The 20029-nt window shown below is 46.2% G+C and overlaps 3 protein-coding genes across 4 annotated transcripts; 1 reads left to right on the plus strand and 2 right to left on the minus strand.

Annotated features, from left to right (window-relative positions):
- Positions 1–9097: 9097 nt before the first annotated feature.
- On the minus strand, positions 9098–12393 carry LOC120643525 (cytochrome P450 90A4-like). Its single transcript, XM_039919904.1, has 7 exons — positions 11589–12393; positions 11218–11496; positions 10328–10414; positions 10098–10176; positions 9906–10012; positions 9608–9744; positions 9098–9466 (listed from the first exon to the last, which is right to left on the minus strand). The coding sequence occupies exons 1-7, from the start codon at positions 12297–12299 to the stop codon at positions 9364–9366; spliced, it is 1503 nt and encodes a 500-aa protein (XP_039775838.1). The 5' UTR covers positions 12300–12393; the 3' UTR covers positions 9098–9363.
- A 2717-nt stretch (positions 12394–15110) lies between these two features.
- Positions 15111–17218, plus strand: LOC120643528 (two-component response regulator ORR9-like). 2 transcript variants are annotated; one of them, XM_039919908.1, is made up of 4 exons: positions 15111–15664; positions 15798–15875; positions 15975–16048; positions 16803–17218. In XM_039919908.1, the coding sequence occupies exons 1-4, from the start codon at positions 15470–15472 to the stop codon at positions 17068–17070; spliced, it is 615 nt and encodes a 204-aa protein (XP_039775842.1). In that variant the 5' UTR covers positions 15111–15469; the 3' UTR covers positions 17071–17218. The 2 variants fall into 2 exon arrangements, with proteins under 2 accessions (XP_039775842.1, XP_039775843.1); XM_039919909.1 differs by having other exon boundaries at positions 15122–15664; positions 15978–16048; positions 16803–17202.
- A 145-nt stretch (positions 17219–17363) lies between these two features.
- LOC120643527 (DNA-directed RNA polymerases IV and V subunit 5B-like) lies at positions 17364–19899 on the minus strand. The gene is made up of 4 exons (XM_039919907.1): positions 19509–19899; positions 18800–18976; positions 18512–18625; positions 17364–17734 (listed from the first exon to the last, which is right to left on the minus strand). Exons 1-4 carry the CDS (start codon positions 19872–19874, stop codon positions 17609–17611), a joined length of 783 nt encoding a protein of 260 aa, XP_039775841.1. The 5' UTR covers positions 19875–19899; the 3' UTR covers positions 17364–17608.
- Between the last annotated feature and the right edge of the window lie 130 nt (positions 19900–20029).

Raw genomic sequence — 20029 nt, forward strand, 5'->3', positions numbered from 1 at the left:
TGAATTACTCAAACTTGTTAAAAAATGCTTCCTAAGGACAATGAATTGCCTGCCACAACGTATGAAGCCAAACAACTTGTTTGCCCTTTGGGACTGGAAGTGCAAAAGATACATGCATGCCCCAACGACTGCATCCTCTACCGAGGTGAGTACGAGAATTTGCTCCAGAAGCTGCCACCAAAAAATTCATAAGACAATCCGGATGTATTGTCAGGGACCACATCCCGATCAGCTTCAGACTCTGGAAAGCTTCCAATCCAAGCGAGGAACGGGATGCGGTACCCGAAAGAGAAAAAGAATGGTGCTGGCGGGAGCTTAAGAAAAACTTAACGGTTCCAGCTGAATCCGAAGAGATATGCAAGCGCTGGACCCTGAGTAAGATGGCCGAACAGCTGCGATCATTCAAGAAAATTTTGAAGAAGAAATATATCAAGACCGGGACCACACCCGTATTTACCGGCGAGCTCGAAAAGCTCAGGGGTCACTGGGATGCATTTGTGGAATACAAGTCTTCAGAGCTTGGGCTTCAGAAGGTGCAGAAGGCCAAAGACAACGCCTCGAAGAAAGTGTACCATCACACTCTAGGCCAAAGAGGCTACAAGCTTGCAGTACCCAAATGGGAGAAGATGGAGCAGGATCTGCTTGACAGAGGCATCCAACCTGCGACCATGAACTGGCCTGAAAGGTTAAGGACCTGGTTTTATGGTCAAGGGGGAAGCTTGGACCCATTGACTGGTGACTGCATCTATGGGCCAAACATCCAGCGAGCAGCCCAGAGACTACAGGAGGCCATACAAGCAGCGGTCGAGGGAACATTCCAGCCGGATAGAGAGAGGGACGAGCTAACTTACGCCCTTAGGAATCCAGAGCATCCGGGCCGCACAAGAGGCAAAGGCGTGGTTCCGTGGAAGTATGGGTTCAGGGATTACATTGATTCATATAGAAGCCGGCAAAGAAGAAAGAATGATGAGCAGGAGCACTTGCGAAGGCTAGAGGAACGGCTCATGTCACACGATCAAAGACTGGAGGAAGAGGTTCAACGCCAAGTGGCCGTAGCAATGAGCCAGCAACAGCAAGCGCAAACATTGCCTCCAGAGCCTAGTGTCGCAGCCGATCACCTGTCTCAGCGGAAAAGCAGCTGCGTTTCCACAGACGTCGCCGCCGCCGAGCCCACGGGGATCCAGGCCGCAATTGAAGCGTCGGCCCCACAGCGATTTCCAGTGGATGAGATCACCCACCGGACACCTTGTGACCTGCAGACTGCCGTTAAGAACTTAATGTTCACTGTTGCGTACGGTACCGCCATGCCAACCGAACCAGGCGACGTGTACCACGGGCAGCAAATTCCGCCTAGATACACAAGAGTTGGCGTGGAGCAGGTGTGCCAGGGTTGGGAGACGCTCGAGCTTGATATTCCTGGAGGCGATGGGGAGAGAACACTAGCAGAAGCCATTCATGGCTACATCCTATGGGATAAGCGCTACATTGTCCTAAAGTCGGATGATCAAACACCAAGACCGGCATCTCAGCATGCCTCTCCAAGACCGGCATCTCCGCAAAACTCCCCAAGGGCAGCACTGTCTCGGCAAGGTTCACCGGCACATTCTCCATCACCATCATCTCATGCACCGATGAACACTCAAGCGTCACCGTCGCCTCCACGGTCACCCCCTCCGCCGCCGGCAAAGAAGCAGAAACGGCCGTCGGCAAAGAAGGTAGCTGCACCGGCTAAGGAGCCTCCAAAGAAGAAGGAAAAGAAGAAGAAAACCAAGGAGGCTCCTATTAAACCCTGGGACATGAGCCTTGAAGAATGTGATCGGATAACTCAAGAAAGAGTTAAAGAGCACTTCAAGCCGAAGCCGAAGCCGGAGCCCGAGAAAGTCATAAATCCGATAGATTTGAAATTTTTTAAGGGAATGTGCGAAGCAAATAAAGAAAATTCATTCCGAGAGACCCCCCTTCAGACTACGAACACACAATTATCAAAACTACTGAGAAAAAGAAGAGACAATCAAAGTCGTCGTCGTCTGACGTTCCACAGCTCGGAGCCTAAAAGAAACAATCAATAGAGCCTCTCGTAGTGGGACAGACGACGCAAGAACAAGACTTTGTTACATTTTTGAAAGAATCAAACCTGACGGCCGCTCAGATTGCATGGGGAGAAGATATTCCAAAGGCCGATGTGGTCGTCAAATGGACGTTTGAGATCGGCAAAACTCTTGTACCCCCCGAAGTAGTGTCTGTGCTTCCAACGCAAATGTATAAGCTGCACCAGCACTACATGCGTGCGATGGCCGATTGCATCTTCATGCAGGGCGCAAAGATTAAAGATGACGATTTCTTACGGGGGGAGGCCATTATATGGATAAACTGGGAAGAAATTTACCAACTATTCCATCAGGAGGCCCTCGACATCTCTATGGTCGGCTTGTGGGTTCTGTAAGTATTTTAGTCTCCTTACGTATTGTTTTGCATGATCTCAACATACTGATCTCTTGATTTATTCGGTATCATGTAGAATGGAGATACATACTTGCAGAAGAAAGGGATACTCTCACCTCGGCTTCATCGACCCAATTACTTGTAATTGGAGGCTTCTACGCGACAATACCGATGAGATATTCCAAAACTTGTTCAAGTACATAAGCGTTCATCACAACAAGCAAATGATATTGTTTCCTTACAACTTTGCGTGAGTGATTCCTTCCGTCTAACTCTTTCTATTCTGTAATCGAATTGTTTAAACCTTAACTACCAAGAACTGCCTCCGTATAATCTTGCAGTGAACACTGGGTCCTAATTGTCATAATTCCCGAGAAGAGCCTACTCGTGGTTATGGACTCATTGAGGAGACCTCCAGAACAATACGAAAATCTTCTTAACATGATGAAAAAGTAATTCTACCACTACTCCGTCGGTGACCGATAATTTGAATCACTTTGTTACTTGACTATAATTGTTCTAATCATGCACAGGGTTTGGAAAGAATTCGCTAAAAATCATCCAGGCAAATTTGACAAGGAATTGAAGATCAAGACAGATTTTCCGGTACGCACTTGGATGATTTGTTGCACGATTCATTAGTTTTATTATATATTCATGTAAATACCTGATAATTTCTTCTCTCTTAAAGTATATGAGGCAGAAACCAGACACTGTATTGTGCGCATACTATGTATGCGAGAACATCCATGGTCTGGTAGGTCCTCCAAAGGGCTGGACAGATTGGGAGGAGGAAGTAAGTAAAAAACTTGTTAATATTTGAACTCGTATTTTAATTAGTCAAAATTAATTATCCCCTTTTTCCATAGGTCAGGGAGATGCGCGATAAACTCATACCGGAGGAAAAGATTATGGCGATTCAAGAACAATTCTCCGGATTTATTATTGAGCAAGTCCTCGATCCAAAAGGCGAATTCTACTATGATGGAATATCTAATATTGACAATCACAGCAAATATGACAATATACGCGTATATATGTAGTTAAGAACGAATATAACTATGTAAATATATATGTGTGTCTATGTATTAAATTTCTATTTATGAGTATGTCTGTATGTATTAAATTTCCAAAAGGCGAATTCTACTATGTAATTAAGAACGAATATACCTATGCAAATATGATGGAGTATGTATGTATTATATATATAAGCACTCCAATAATATATATGTGTATATATATATTTATATAATATTGGTCCTAGACATTTTCATATGTAAAGGAATTCACATGTATAGATATGTGTATATATATATAAGTGAATTAATTTATATATGAAAACTATCTAGGACAAATATTATATAAGTAACTATATATATGTATATATTAGTGGAGATCATACACACTGAATTCCAATACATAAGTTTAATTGAAATGCAAAAGTATAATTGAAATAGAAAAAGAATTGAGAAAAGAAAAACATGAAAAAAAAAAAAGAACACCAACCGGGACAAAAGGGTGCGCCAGCCACGTGGGCGCTGGCTGCACCTTTTGTCCCGGTTGGTGTTACCAACCGGGACAAAAGGTCCTCTTTTGTCCCGGTTGCCAGACCCGGGACAAAAGGGCACCCCCTTTTGTCCCGGACTGGCGTTCCCGGTTGGGAAACCGGGACAACAACGGTTTCCCAATCGGGACAAATCAACGTTTTTGTAGTAGTGAGTGATGGTACTGAGGACAATTCAAAAAAATTTATGGCACCGAGAAAAGCGATCAAATATCTGCGGCATTAAAGGAATTTACTCAACAAACAAATAGGTTTCAGCACAAGGCCATAGATCTGTTTGTTAGATGATGCCTGATATTGCCGTCCTGCACGTGGCCATCTCATGCATATCGAGCCTACTATATCTTTTTGTTGATACGGTTTCCATAAATCAAGGAGGGTATATAGTTTAGCTCGTGTGGGCCTTTGTACTGCGTAACTCTTGATTGGTTTAATCAATCAATGACAAATCTATTATACTACACGTGAATAATACCCAACGCATCTATGCAGCACAATATGTGTAGAGGTTAATATACGCTTAATAAAGCTGCAAGGTTCAGTTCGATCCCTAGCATCTCCAAAGAAATAGTCTTTTCTTTAATTTCTCTTCCATGCTGGAAAAATATAAAAGTCTTTTATAGTACGAAAGAAAACAAACGTCAGGGATGTAGATCAACTGGTAGAGCGTTAATCTATGCATGATAAAGGTATGGGGTTCAACTCCTCGCATCTCAAAAGAAAAATATTTTAGTATTTATTATCTTCCATCTACAGAAAAAATATAAAAATATTTATTCTGCAAAGTTAAAAGAAAGTTGGGGATGTAGCTCAATTGGTAGAGCATTTCAAATGCATGATAAAGGTTCGGGGTTCAACTCCTCGCATCTCCAAAAATTATTTTTATTTACTTTATCTTCCATCTATAGAAAAAATATAAATTAATTATTTTGCAAAACTAAGAAAAAGTTGAGATATAAAAATATTTATTCTGCAAAGTTAGCAAAAAGTTGGGGATGTAGCTCAATTGTAGAGCATTTCAAATGCATGATAAAGGTTCGGGGTTCCACTCCTCGCATCTCCAAAAATTATTTTTATTTAATTATCTTCTGTCTATAGAAAAAATATAAACTAATTATTTTGCAAAACTAAGATAAAGTTGGGGTTATAGCTCAATTAGTAGAGCATTAAGCTATGCATGATAAAGGTACGGGGTTGAACTCTTCGCATCTCCAAGAGTTTTTCTTCTGATTTCTCTTCCATGCATGATAGCAAGAATAAGTTTTTCTTTTAACTTTTTCTCAATGCAAAAGAAATGGTAGTATTAATCCTTGCAATGATAATAAATGTATCAATCCCAAAGAAGGTGGCAAGAAATTTATAGTTTCCACCTATTCTTAGGGTGTGCAACCGTTTTGTAGTGAACCTTGTAAAATCACTACTCCCGACTCATGTGTTGGGTGTTTTTTCTTACAAAAAGGTTCTACCGTATTTCTTTTGTGAAACTATATCGGAACAAGAATGGATATTTTTCGAAATACGAATAAGAATGGATATTATTGATTGGATCTGTATCGTTGTCCTTCATGGATGCTGTCAGACGAATCGATGTTGGGAAAGCAACAGTTTGGGTATGATTTTTCATTACACGCTGTACAAGGAATAATTGAAAAAAACAATTTCAATATCTTAGTTTTCCCTTTCTTCCATGGTACTAACGCATGCAACAAAATTTATTATGTTCTAAGATTAGACAATCAATTGGCTCTATTTTGTCAGCAAGGAAACACACCACTCCGCAACAACAAGAACAAGTGTATGAATTTCAGCAGGAATATACGAAGCGGGCACGATCCGAAGAAGAAACCTGACGAGGAACTCCAACGAGATCACACCTACGCGGTCTAATCCTGTACCAATCAAACCAACCTTTTTTTTTTCATTTTGGGTGAATAACCAAGCAAACTAACTTTATTTGAGGCAGCGACGGAAGTTCAGCACGTGTTCACACGTAGAAGATGGGACATCGGAGTGCATCCCAGCTTTCAAATTGACTGCATCTGATTCTTGAAGCAAGCAGTGAATTTTCCTTTTTGTTCCATTGTCGATTCACATGAGTTGTGGGTGCAAGTAATTACATTAATTAGCAGATAAAAATAAAAAATAATTACAATGCAAAGGTAAATAAAAAATTAGGGATGTAGCTCAATTGGTAGAGCACTGTGCACAACGCATGGCAAGAGGCTCGAGGTTCGATCCCTCGCATCTCCAATTGGCATTCCTTTTAGTTTAGTTTGGTGTCGAGATCACGGATTCCTGTTGTGAGTCGAATATTACTTAACAAACAATCATTGCCGTGTCCTCTGCCAGCGCCGCCATCGATCTCCATGGCCCGACCAGCCCGCGGCAGTAGTAACCACCTCACCCGCCGCCTAGACGACGGAGACCATGGCCGTGGGCGCTCCGACATGGAACCCTCCGCTGCGGAGAACGACGCCGTCCCCGCGAATCCACGATGGCACTGAGCGCGACGCGCGAACGCCCATCGGACGGCAGGTGCGCCGCCGCCGCGGCCATGGGTGGCGGTGCAGACACTCATCGGACCAGCAGAGGCCATGGTGGGCGCATGATTTAGCAGCGGCGGGGAGCTCCCAAGGAGGCAAAGTCGACGGCCGAGACGCGGCGGCGCTCCGGCAAGCCGCGGAAGGCGACCCAGGGGGCGGACGTGGACGGCACTTCGACCCCGGGGGCGGACGGTATTTCAAATACCGTCCACCCCTGGGTCCCTTCCGTCCGTTCGATTAGGATTGTGCGGCTGAGATAATTCGGAAATCTCCTATTTTACATCATTTCCCCCCTTCCCTCGCCATCACAGCGACAGGACGGCCACGCGTGGCGCCGGCGAGCCCGGTGCGCCTGCCGCCTGCGCCGCCGGTGCCAGGCTCGAGATGGAACGCGCATCCACAGAACGGGATGCTCGACGGAGCAATCACAAGTACTCTGCACTGCAGCGCCTGCTCACCGCCATAGCTCTGCGTCGGGGCGTCCTTGCTGCCGTGTCCGGGCGCACCGCCGTCGCCATCGGGCCGGGGACCTGCCTGCCTGTGGCACTTGCCACTGTTCTAGGATTCTAGCAGACAGCAGTGCAGTTTCAATCTCATCGGCTCATCCAATCCTCGCCATTGTTGAAGCTGTTAGTGCAGGGTGTTTCTCTTTGGGGCTGCTTCTGACATGGACGTTCCTGGAGGAGAGATCGCAGCGTCGACGTCGACATCGACGACGACTCGACCCCCGCTTCTTTCACGGCCTGGTTCTCGAGTGGCCGGTTTGGTCAGCGCCGTGGCCAGGCGGGCCTGCCGGAGACGACGGTATGGGCGGGAGGGGAGGAAATGGGGGACGGCGAGGAGTCCTGCGCGGTGTGCCTGGAGGGGTAGGAGGCCGGGGACGCGCACGTTCCACGGGGATTGCATCGTGGAGTGGCTCTCCGTCAGCAGCTTCAGCCCGCTCTGCCGCTTCATGCTGCCCACCCGGGCGGACGAGGACGCCGGCGGCCGGCGGCCAACCCCAACAGGCGGCGCGTCTGGGATGATGATGTCCGGTCGTGTTCGTGGAGCAATGCAACGTCTGCATCTGATGACGAGTATCTGCGCCGTGCACGCGTGATTTCTTGTAAGAGTACTAGATGGCTGGCTTAGCTGATTCAAAAGTGTGTAGATTTGATTCCTTGCTCGCTGATACGGGCGCTTTGCGGCGGTGCTGATGGTTTGATCAGTTGAAAGTTGCAGCCTGTGATCATAGTTGTATGTTGTCAGTCTCATTGTGCATTGTGGACGCTTTCTGAATCTTTAATCTGAATCTGTCACAAGATTGAAATATGATGCTTGGTTTGACTGTCGTCATTGTCATCGACTCCTATCTGAACCTGACAGTCTGACACAGGCTTGACGACGGAGTGTGCAGTAGGTTGTTTGGAGCTTCATGTCGGCAACACGAGACAGTAGATCGAGTTGCGATGATTTGCAATCATGAACACGCATGTTACGTAGCTATGCATGTGGATGAGGAGCAGCCACTGCATTGTGCAGCAAAGTGGATCCCGGCAACATGCATGGTGCTTCCACACTCCACAGACCACAGGTGGTACAGAACCCAATGATTTCATGCGAAGCTGGCCACCGGGCCCATCCTCTTTTTTGCCGTGCACGGCCCATTCGTTTGATTAGCTTTGGTTTCATGGCACAACAATACTGTGATCGCTAGCTCACTGCAGACTGAGATTAATTAGCTACTACTATCTTATCAGCATCTTCCACGCATGGACACATGATGCACGCAATGCCTTCATCTTCACGAAGCATCCTCCTGGATCGAATCATCTCCCCTGAAAGCTAGCTAGCAGATCGCCGGCCGGCCGGCCGGACGAACAAGGCGGGGAGATCATATCGATCGGCTGCATGATTGCTCCGGCACGACGGTGCCTTCCCTTTCGCGACCGCGACAGCCTAACAGACCACACCGAAAAGGGGGGCGGCGTGCACGAGCGGCGAGCCCACACCAGGTTGGCCAGGCCAAGGTCGCTGTCGATGCGTGGTTCGTTCCATCCTTCACCATACCCAAGCAGTTTTTTCCCTGTTTCTGCTGCCATCACTGTTTCCTGGGCAGCTTGGGCAATGCTTTGGGCGCCCTTCAACTTCAAGCGGGCAACGGCATGCCATGTTCATCAGGACGTGTAGGGGATTACTGGTTCTGCGCAGGTAGCTCTTTTCAATGTATACAGTTTTTGTTCTGAACTTCTGATCGCACACTGTAGGCACATGCACAGGCTATTGCGGTGCAACAGGTTTGGAGCAGCATTTACTACTAGCAATAGATGAATGCACGGAGACCTGAACAGAACAAAACACTAGTTGATCTCCACTGGGCAACTGACAGATACAGAAATGTTTATAGACTAACACAGCTGCTCCTGATGCTGATGTGCTTGACAAAGATCGCTACAAATCTAAGCGACAAGCCCCTCCCATTTCCGAATAATTTGCTTATAGAATAGCATCTTGCCCACCAAATTGTACAAAATCATCACAGCATTTGTGAATTGTTACGACAGCGATATAACGGCTAGCAAGATCTTTGCTGGATCTTAGCATAGCCAAATAATGCACGGCAAAGTGTTACCTGTAACCAGTACGCATTGCATTGCATAGCAGTTCGGGTCATTTTACAAGCAGAACCGAATTTGCTGACTGCTGTTTGTACCAAGTTACAGATAAAAGAGAGAGAGAAAAAAAGAGAGAGGAAAGTTTCACTAATGGGGATGGTTGTCTTATCTATGCTTACTCTTGCTTTGACCATAAGGGTAACTGCAACCTAATGTGAGGTCAGAAAACAGAATCTGGTCGCCGCTGGAGATTGATGGGGTATCCTTTGAGAGTTCGGGTGGTGGGGAAGAAGACAAGCCTATCTTCCTCAGCTTCTTCCCAACTGCAGATTCATAAGCGCACAGTTCAATCAAAGTGGCATCCAGTAGGCAAGAGGCAGATAGATTGTTGTTCCATCATATGATTATCAACATCCTATGGCTCCAAAAACAGTGTAGAAACTTGGTAGATAAGGATGCCTTACCTAAAGCGCGTCACAAGACGATGGAGAAAAACAGAAACCACAACCCGGGCAAGCTCATAGCCTGGGCACAGACGAGGTCCGCCACCAAAGGGAGTAAACAAGCTGGCCCCTACTGCGCTCTGGAGTTTATTCTTACTCTGCACAATTGCAACCACAAATTGGTTTGAATAAATTTCTTAGAGAAATCATTTTAAATATACGCAACTCAGCATGCAAATATTTACTTTTTTATAAGCCAGTATGTAACACGCAGCAGAAAATAAGCAGAACAGAAGCAATCTGAGGTAAGTACAAGTACCTGCCATCTCCAGGGATCAAAGGTCCGAGCATTCTCATAGTGTTCAGTATTAAGGTGCACAGCTCGGAATGAAGCAAATATTTTGCAGCCCTTTGGAATAACGTAGTCTAATGAACAAAACAGAATGTTACAAATGAATGAATATCCCAGGTTCAATTTTGGGAAATTTGAAGAAAGTTTCTATTAGAATACCTTTAAAATGTATATCAGTGTTTGCACGCCTGAATACCCCACTAATTAAGTTAGCAACACGCAATGTTTCATTTATCACCTGCAAAGTGTAAAAAATCCAACTATGGCTCAAATGTTCATTTTAAATGATGTAGTACAATTTGTAAAAATTAAAATGCTAGACAGCATTTTGCTTTTGCAATGGTATATAAATAAAGAAATTTCGAAAAAAAAGACTCCAAAAATATTACACATTGTGTAAATGGCATCGACTTGAAATCGCTCCATTCCAGAGGTTGGTTTTTGCCTTTTACGTCTCTGATATTTTCATGCTCTTCCTGTAAATTCAGAAAATATCTGGAATCAAACTCACATGTGGCGAAGCAGAATAAGGTCTGGACCACGAGGTACAATTATATGGAATACTTCAAATACTGAAAACAAAGGTTTCACTAGGTGGCTCAAAATTCCTAACCGGTCCCATTTGCTGGGGTTCTTACTTTCAGCCGTTGGGTTGGATAACGTTGGCACACTTCCAAGTACAGAAATGGGAAGGAATAACGCACCTTTGTGCACAAACAAGAAAACATGTTCCAGGAAGAAATCAGGATTTTTTTTTTCTTCTGGAGAGAAATCAGTAGGAGTTGTGTTCATTCACTCTAGAGTGGTAGACAATAAGATAAGAAAATAGGTAACATCACATTAGTGCCTATTGCAGGATGATTGTGTGCCCCTGAATGGCATATTGAGGAAATTTTTTTGTGTCTATGACATGTGGGGCTAATGGCATATAAGGGATGAGTATAATTTTCAATGACTTGGATAGTAACCTTACAGTGAACAAACTGTTATCCGAATTTAAAAATCTGCACTAGATTTCGAGCGAAAACACAAGCCGGCGGGAGCAGATTTTCCGGTGGACAAGACTGCAACAGATGACGTATGACAGATTAAGTTAATCTAACCCTCGATTATTATAACATATGAAATCAGTTGGCGTATTAATCTGACCCACTGTCCAAGCTAATTTGACTGTTGACAGTACCGACCACCACACGTGCACCAGGATTGGATTGTGCTTACCACCGAACATTCCAACAAAGAATTGATAATTTGCAAGCAAATTTCTCACGACGCATACCTTGAGCTGCGCCAGCGCAGTGGGTGTCTCGGTGAGGAACTTGACAGCAAGGGTCATGAGCACGGACGTCGTCTCGTAGCCAGCCACCAGCAGAGACAGGCAGAAATCCACCATTTCCTCCTCGGAGAAGCTCCCACCCTCTGCTTCAAGAAGCTCCTCCACCATGTCCTTCTTCTCAATCTTGTCATCCTCCTTCCCATTCGCGCAACCATTTTCCAGCTTGTCGTCCATCCTCTTCCTTATCACCTCCCGCAGAGCCCCGGCCACCTTCTTCCTCGCCTGAATCGAACCAAAAATCACACCTTGAGAGGAAACGCAATGCGCAACGGACAGAATAAATCGGGGGGAACGAAAGGCAAACGGGCGAGCACCTTGAGGGCCTGGCCGTAGGTGGTGAAAGGGAGGAGGTGGGCGAAGGGGAACGGGATGGAGAAGAAGCCGTCGATGAGCTTGACGTACTCGCGGCGGACGCTCTCGGTCCACGGGCCGGGGTCGATGCTGACGAGCTGCTTGACGGTGAGGTTGAAGGTGATCTTCTTGGCCTCGTCGAGGAGGCGGACGGTGGAGGCGGGCTCCCACCCCCGCATGGTGGCGAGGACGAGGCGGTCGATGTGGGCGAGGAGCGGCGGCGACGCGGGGCGGCCGAGGCGGGTGAGCGTGAGCGTGTGGAGGCGCCTGTGCGCGGGGCCCCTGGTGAGGAGCAGCGAGTGCGGGCCGAGCAGCGTGGCGATGGAGGACGGGTAGCTGCAGCCGACGGCGCGGCCCTCGGCGGCGAGGAGGAGGCGGTTGAAGGCCGGGTCGGCGGAGAAGACGGTGCGCTCGCCGAAGACGTGGGTGGTGAAGACGCCGCTGCCGTGGCGCGCCACGCGGTCGTCGATGAAGGGCTCCGGGTTCGGGGTCTTGTAGGCGGAGATGAGGCGCAGCGTCTCCCCGACGAGCGGCAGCCCCGTGCTCCCCGGCGGCAGCAGCCGCGCCGACCCGCGCTTCGACGACCGCGCGGCGAGGAGCCATCCCAGCGCCGCGGCGAGGAGCAGCGCGGCCGCGGCGGCCAGGATGAGCGGCGGCGCCCCGCTCGCGTCCATGGGCGTGGGCGTGGGCGTGGGCGTGGGTGGGGAGCGAGTGGATGGATCAGTGGAGGGAGCGCGTGCGGGTGTCGGGAAGTGAGATTGAGTGAGAGAGATGAGAGAATCTTTGACACCAAAGAGACCAAGATAGGGCATGTTTGTGTTGTGGGGGGTACTATATTTGTAGGTATAGACTCTTGATAATTCTTTTTGTCAAAATTATATTTTAGTTGGAGATTTTGGTGTAGAATATTAAGTTGTTGGGAGTTGGATAGTAAAGTTGTTTGTAAAATAATGTAGCTTTGGTCCAAAAGGGCGTGCATGGCAGGGTATGGGGGCAGTGTGGCCATGTTGGTGAAAAGGGGTGAGGAATGTTTGAGTAAAAAGAAATAGGGGAATAGGGGGGCCCACTTCGGTTTTTTTTCCCTTATTAGTATTTCTGAAGGAAACCACACCCACCATGTGAGGCCGAGGAATGTTCTTTTTAGTAAAAAAGGAAATAGAGGTTACCTTTTACTTAAAATAAGCACTTTGGCAAAAAAAAATTGATGTTTGTACTTTGGATACACACTTTGTTGTCCTAGTTGCCAGCAACAGTACTATTCTCTCACACCAAATCAGCATCAGCCAACAGTATTTTTCTCCCACAGCAAATCAGCACTAGTCACGAGCCATAGCCAAGAACATGTGCAAAAATAATATACCACCTTGTGCGGCAGAAATTGGGAATTGTGAATAGTAGTGATGGTCACGCCATGAACATGGAATGCACTATATCGGTTGCGATTTTCTTTTATTTTATTTTGCGGGTAGTAGCAGTTTATATTTTTGAGACAATCTACCTATCTATCACTTGCGATTAGCACATACGTGGTGCGGTGGGAATATAGTTTTTGTATGCAATGTTACTTTAATAATATATTAGAGTAATTATGAAAAAAATCGCGGCACATCACCCGCTGATTTCTTTTGTTTGTTGGAGATGGTGACTGAAGCCCACCAGACGACATCTTCACAGCGAGAAGAAAAGGTTGGGCCATAAACACGTCCGGGCCGCGTGTTTGTCTTAGTTCGGGCTGAGGTGGTTGCGCTCTCTCTCTCTCTCTCTCTCTGCTCCATGTGTCTTTTTTTCCCAGTTCACGGCCTGCTTGGGCCCGCCTCCTCCTCCTGCTGCTAACCTGGGCTTGCACGGGCCCACTAGCAATGTAGCCCAGCCGTCTGCTCCTTTTTTTCCCCCTTTCGCTGCTGCTGTCTGATTTCTTTGTCGGGCTCTCGCAGAAAAAAAAAAGAAATTCCTTGTTGGGCGTACAACTGTACAGGTAGCTGTGATCGCTCCTTTTTCCCTCAAAAGAAAAAAAAGCTTTGATCGCTCTTTTTTTTTTAAAAAAAAACTCATTTTCAAAAGAAAGAAAGAAAAAATCTTTGGCCGCGGCAATGAATCGCGATGTGCAATTTTGGTGCCCGCCTGTGCTGCGATCTGCCAGCGTCTCGTGTCATGATTCGTGGTGCAGCAGAATCGCCCCTGGGCCTGATGATGATTTGCTTGATCGGATCAGAATCTCCCATGCCACGTTGAATCAGAATGCCCAACGTGGCCGCGCCAACCGAAGCCCGCATGCCCCCCAACCGTGGAGGCGTGGAGCCTAGCACACGCTTGGGAGAACCGCGTGCCTGCCCACGCAGCAACCGCGAAAGCCAAAAGGCTAGGAGGAGCAGGGGGCGCGTGGACGCAAGCGGGGGGAAATCCGGAGCGTATCGCCGGCGCCGGGAGACGCCGCTTTCGCGGCGATCGGAGGGCGGATTCGATTCGGGGCGCGCGGCGATCTGCAGTCCTGCCGCTCGTGCAGCTGCTGAAAGCAATGCGATCACGAAAGCGACAGCGCGGATCTGTCGTATCGCGGCCCCTCCCCGAACTCGTTCTTCCACCTCCATATCTGCTAGGCTACCCGCTGCGATCTTGGGGATTCGACCGCACGGGCAAAAGTCGTCGCTACGCTGCTGACAGCCGCGAGAATCGTCGTCGTCATCAGCTGGATCTGCAGGCTGCTGCTGTGTCCCATTTCAGAACTCGAGAACACCATCGCTGCGTGGCCTGATTTTACCCGAGATATCTGCAGGTTGAGAATGGTGCAGCAGCAGCAACAACAAGCGCACCATACAGTACGTGTGAGTTGCGCAACGCAAGCAGAGCACTGTTGTCCCTGCAGATTGGAGATCTCTCGGGATCACAAAGCAAGTGGTTTCGGAGGCAGCAAATCTTTCTTTCTTGTTTACTTGCAACAACTTGGTGCAGCGAACTGGGAGGCCACACACCTCAAGAAACAACTCACCAGATCGCCAAAACGATATGTCCGTATCTTTCACCCTTTCGTCCGGTCAGCACAGCAAGCGGACAAACCAAGAACTCGGAACCAACTACTCCCTCCTTCCCCGTTTATAAGGCATACACATATATCAAAATTCAAATCTTCTCATCTTTGACCAATAATTTGACTATTAAATTTTTGTTTTTATAATGCAAATTTCATATGATTGGATTCATAATCAAATATAGTTTACAATGATTATAAGTTTATAATCAAAAGTGATATAATATATAATAAATAAATGATCAAAGTGTTGTTTAGAAAACCGTGTCATGTTCCATCATGTCTTATAAACAGGGAAGGATGGAGTAATAAAGCCAGATACGATAGCAGCAGCAGGGAAAGGGAGAGGGAACAAGAGGAAATGGTGGGCCCCTTTTGATGGTCCAAGGGCTTGCTCCAGAATACAGAGAGGGTATGCTCTTGCCTGCCTGCCTGCCCGGGTGGCCATCACTTCTATTCTATTCTTCAGTGGAGATGGAGTCAATTCCTTCCAAGATTCGGAGCAAATCCGCCCCGGATCTTGCTTTCTCCACGCGCTGGGTTTTTCTTTCTTAGTCGTCACAGCCCCTTTCCTCCCTTCACTTTCCATCATATCTCCTGGAATCCTTTCATGTGCCTGTATATATACAGCAACTCAACCACACCCTTCAAAAGGCAAACAAAGCCTCTCATGCCAAGCACGCATACCTCCCTGCTTTTTTAGTCTCCTCTGCAACTCTTCCGCTCTGCAGCTGCTCGTAGCATAGCATCCTCCTCCTCCTCCTCCTAGTCAGGTGCAAGACACACGAGCAGGAGAACATCTGCTCTCTTGTTTCTTCCATGGCGGTGGCCACAGAGACCCCGTTCCATGTCCTGGCCGTGGATGACAGCCTCCTGGACAGGAAGCTCATCGAGAGGCTCCTCAAGACCTCTTCCTTCCAAGTCACCACTGTCGATTCCGGGAGCAAGGCGCTGGAGTTCCTGGGGATCCACGGCGAGGACAGCAGCCCACCAGTTTCGGATGCAGACCAGCTGGTAAGGAGATGGGCTTCCTCTTCCTGCTATGAGACTACAAATAAATCAGTAAACCATGTGCAGCGCCTTTCCTAGTCTGAAGAAAGGTTTCTGATGTGTTTTTGGTTCTGCTACTGTTTTTGTGGATGATCAGGAGGTTGCGGTGAATCTGATCATCACAGACTACTGCATGCCTGGAATGACGGGATATGATCTGCTCAAGAAGATCAAGGTAGCTACCGTATTCTCTGTTTGTGTTTCTTGGTATGGTCCATCGATGATCAACTGAAGACAAAAGCATCTAAAGATGTATATGCTTGTTTTGTTGAAGCAGGAATCAACATCTCTTAGAGATATCCCAGTGGTGATCATGTCGTCCGAGAACATTCCTTCAAGGATCAATAGGTGAGAATTCTTATGGATCTTTGTAATATTGTTTCAGATCATCTCCTGATTTTTGAAAGAACAAATCAAAGCTAAGCGTGCAGAAATATTAGTGAGTGTCTGAGTATAAGCAGGAAAACAACTTCGTCATTTAAGAGAAATGTTTCTGGATGACAGATGACCTGCTCTTGCTCAGAAAATTACTTCACGGTTTGAAAACTTTTGGAGAGTTGAAGTTCCTTTCTTCTACATGGAAACATAGAAATGAATACCGATAAGAAACATAGAAATGAATATGTTTGGGACCAAATTGGACAAGGGAATCTCTCCAAATCCTTAATGATTTGGCGTCACATGTGTTGTATAATAGAGGGACCGCCCCACGCATGACACAGCTCACACCGTCCTAGTATAATCTCGACGTGTCTGGTGTAAAAATAACAAAAAAGATATGTAATGATACGCATATCGATCATGAAGATCTTCCATATTGCCGTATCCATGAAACAGGTTTTGTTGATGCAGACAGCTCACTAGCACCACTCGTCTTTGTCCGGGTTTATTCTATTTCTAGTTGCACGATATACAAGCGGCCTAAAGAAACTTGAGAGGACAGTGAGTCGAATAAAGAATCAAAAGATATGATATCTACAAAAAAAAACTGTGAAATATAAAATCACACGAAATTTATATTTGCATTTATTACTTGTATATGATACTTTATTATCATAAGAGAAATCCCAGACTCATTTCTGATTTTGATGTTCTGAATCAGATGCCTGGAGGAAGGAGCAGATGAATTTTTCCTAAAGCCAGTGCGGCTATCAGACATGAGCAAGCTGAAGCCCCACATACTGAAAAGCAGATGCAAGGAGCACTACCACCAGGAACAGCACCAGCAAAGCGACAGCGACAGCGACAGCAACAGCAACGAATGCAGTAACCCCACGAACAACAGCAGCAGCGATAACAGCAACAGCCGCAAGAGAAAGGCAGAAGACGACGAAGTTTTGCCCCAGACAAACAGATCAAGGCACAGTTAGCTGATTATAGGAGAATTAACCCCCCTTTTCTCCCTTTGTTCTTTGTTTTACTTAGATTTTGGCCTACTGATTTGTAACACAGGTGTCAACCCTTCATTTGCAAAATATTATAGACTTCTTGAATAGAATCAAGTGATTCTGCAACAAATTCAGTTATCAGAGGAAAGCTGAGATAAGAGCCTAACTAATAGGTCATTGGGCACATCTTGCGCCAAAACTTTTCAAGAAGCATTCGAAACTAACCGAGATAACTCACGACAGGATTAGTTTTGTTAATGTTTATAAGATTAGACTGGAGACAAGTATCACTAGGATAATATAATCGCCTGGTAGGGTAGTAACTTTGCTGCGAGGCAATTTTTACCAACACCTTACAGTTACAGATAACCTCATCCTACATAATAGAGTGCTTACACTGGCCTAGAAGGGCAGTATCATCTGCCGAGAAGTTATTTTTACAGAAGGGCAGTATCATCTGCCGCGAAGTTATTTTACTAACCGCTTACGAGAAACATCATCCGCGGAAACCCATGCCCCCTCAGAAAATACACCTGTACGTCACATGGTTCCCAGTAAGCTCGCTGTCATATGTAACTTTAACAACAGCTCCCTTGCCAAGGCCGTGGTAGCGAGCAACAGCATCAGTCTCCAGCATGCGAGGCAACTGAAAGATACAGGCACCAATTTCAGTATAGTGGCCCGAAATTGCTTTGCAACAGAGCTAGCTCTGTCAAAATAAATATCCAAGGGAAACACCCAAGTTAATAACAAGGGTAATATGCACTTCAGGCATGTTAAGGATCCACTAACAAGATAAATAAAATGTGTTATCACCACGACAGCTATAAACATAGTTTTAGTTTCTGATTTGCATATCATTATGTAAGGAGCCTGCAATATATAATAAGAATCTACATAAATAGAAAGTGAAACAAATTTGACCTTGCAATTGCAATTAAACAAGTTTTCTTCTATATGATAACAGCACTCTCAGTACATTAGTACAAAATATGGGATGATTGTCAGTTTCAATGTCGTGAAGTTACATTTTAGTGAAAAATGCATAAACACAACAACAAAGTGAGCACAATGTAAGTGATGGTGTTCATCAAATTATCATCAACATTTCTATGTGATCAACCCAAGGCACTCCGCATTGTAATTTCATAATTCATTAGTCTCAATCATGACATCCAGAAATTGCAGTATTGCAGTGCCCTTATGGCCATGATCATGCTGCAAACAAGATCAAGTGTTGAAATTATGGTGTTGCAGTAACTCAGCAGGTATAATGAAAAGCAACAGCCTATTGCCACACCAGGCTGCATTATTGCATTCAACAAGATGTAACAAAAGGAGGCTACAAAATTGACGTGGCACCATGACTTCCAATGCCTGTACAACAAAGCAGTAACTTCCAACAAATTATAGAGGAACATACCTGTGAATCCACCACATTATATTCCTTCAGGAGCTTGGCCTTCTCTTCTGCAGTCAACACCTCATGCTTGGGCTTCAGGACATGCTTAGTAATGTTCACCAGTAATTCCGTGATCTACCATTGGAGGAGCACATTGGTTTGGATACAAATATTAATATAAGATAAAACAACAAAATATCAAATTTACAAGATGAAAGACACAATGCTGCAAATAGAGTCCAAAGTTCTTTACTTACAGAAACCGAACGAAATGTGAAGAGCATCCAACAATATTAGACAAAACCTAACCTGGAATGTATCGACTTTAAATGGGAAGATCTCCTTAATAGATTCTTTGGCTCTAGACATTATTTTGCTCTGCAATATCAGAATCAGTCTAGACAAGTTGTCTTCTTTGACTCCACTATAAATCTCCCGGATAACTGCAATTTTGACAGGTTCCGGTCGACAGAACACAACTTTCACCTGCAAAACACATAGTTAAGATCTATTATTTACTCATCTGTAACAAGAACGATTGATGTAAATAACCACCTTATGCATGAAAAAGATAAGCGAGAAAAGCAGTCTTACTACACCTATCACCTATGTATGCAATCACCAACCTTCTCTAGATACATACACGATAAATTAAGCATTTTACCATTCTACTTGCAGAATGGTGCTAACCCTCAATCATGACCACAGGAACAATAATATTCCTAGACGTACAGACAATCACACCTAAAATCAACAAAACAGCGAGGAACGATGAATCAGTGAGAAAGGGTATCTACCTAACTCTTCAGTTTCGCAATGCATATCCCAGCAAGCAAACTGGATTCCACTACACTAATGAGTAATTGTGGGAGGTTTGTTAATCATGACCACAAAGCCTGGTCTAATTGTCAGGACAAGAATGTGGTTCGTATGGCGGGCTAGGAGAACATGAATCTAACTAACCCTAACGGAGGAACAAACCATGGGGAAAAGGGGAAGGAAGAAAAAAAAACCCCACCTTGTTGGACGGGTCGGAGGCGAGAGTAGTGGAGAAGGCGAGGCGTTCGAGCTCGGGCTTGTCGGCCCACCAGGCGCGGAACTCCGGGAGGGTGCGCGCGAGCTCCTCCTCCGGGACGCTGTACCCGCGGTCGCGGAGCATCTCCAGCGTGGTGCGGCGCGCCAGGAAGAGGCGGTGGCTCTCGACGCTGCCCCCGCGGTCGATCATCGACGAAATGCAGGCGGCTACCTCGGGGACGCCGTCGTCGTCGTCGATGGCCGCGGCGCGGTCTGCGGCGCCGTTGGGCGCGGGCGCGGCGGTGGCGGCCGTGCTGCCCGCGGAGTCCATGGTGAGCGCCGATTGCTGGGAGGGGAGGAACTGGTTCATTTCTTGTGTTGGGTGGGCTGGGGGAGCGACCAGCGGGACAAATACTCTGTTGGCTGAGGTGGTTGTTGCTAATTTATTGTGAGAGAAAAGTACTACTGTCTAGTTGATAGCTGATGCTGGTTTAGTATGAGAGAAAAATACTAACGAACATACTC

Source organism: Panicum virgatum, chromosome 8K (genome assembly GCF_016808335.1).
Source record: "Panicum virgatum strain AP13 chromosome 8K, P.virgatum_v5, whole genome shotgun sequence".
NCBI classification, from domain to species: domain Eukaryota; kingdom Viridiplantae; phylum Streptophyta; class Magnoliopsida; order Poales; family Poaceae; genus Panicum; species Panicum virgatum.

Excerpts from the sequence above, each read along its gene's own strand:
- LOC120643527 (XM_039919907.1), bottom strand. The coding sequence starts at position 19,874 with ATGAACCAGTTCCTCCCCTCCCAGCAATCGGCGCTCACCATGGACTCC. Across the intron at positions 18,977-19,508 it reads CCTCCGACCCGTCCAACAAG|GTGAAAGTTGTGTTCTGTCG; the intron begins GTGGGGTTTTTT and ends TGTGTTTTGCAG. Across the intron at positions 17,735-18,511 it reads ATAATGTGGTGGATTCACAG|TTGCCTCGCATGCTGGAGAC; the intron begins GTATGTTCCTCT and ends TGTATCTTTCAG.
- LOC120643525 (XM_039919904.1), bottom strand. The coding sequence starts at position 12,299 with ATGGACGCGAGCGGGGCGCCGCCGCTCATCCTGGCCGCCGCGGCCGCG. Across the intron at positions 10,013-10,097 it reads CACTGATATACATTTTAAAG|ACTACGTTATTCCAAAGGGC; the intron begins GTATTCTAATAG and ends TTTGTTCATTAG. Across the intron at positions 9,745-9,905 it reads TTGATCCCTGGAGATGGCAG|AGTAAGAATAAACTCCAGAG; the intron begins GTACTTGTACTT and ends GCAATTGTGCAG.
- LOC120643528 (XM_039919908.1), top strand. The coding sequence starts at position 15,470 with ATGGCGGTGGCCACAGAGACCCCGTTCCATGTCCTGGCCGTGGATGAC. Across the intron at positions 15,665-15,797 it reads TTTCGGATGCAGACCAGCTG|GAGGTTGCGGTGAATCTGAT; the intron begins GTAAGGAGATGG and ends GTGGATGATCAG. Across the intron at positions 16,049-16,802 it reads ATTCCTTCAAGGATCAATAG|ATGCCTGGAGGAAGGAGCAG; the intron begins GTGAGAATTCTT and ends GTTCTGAATCAG.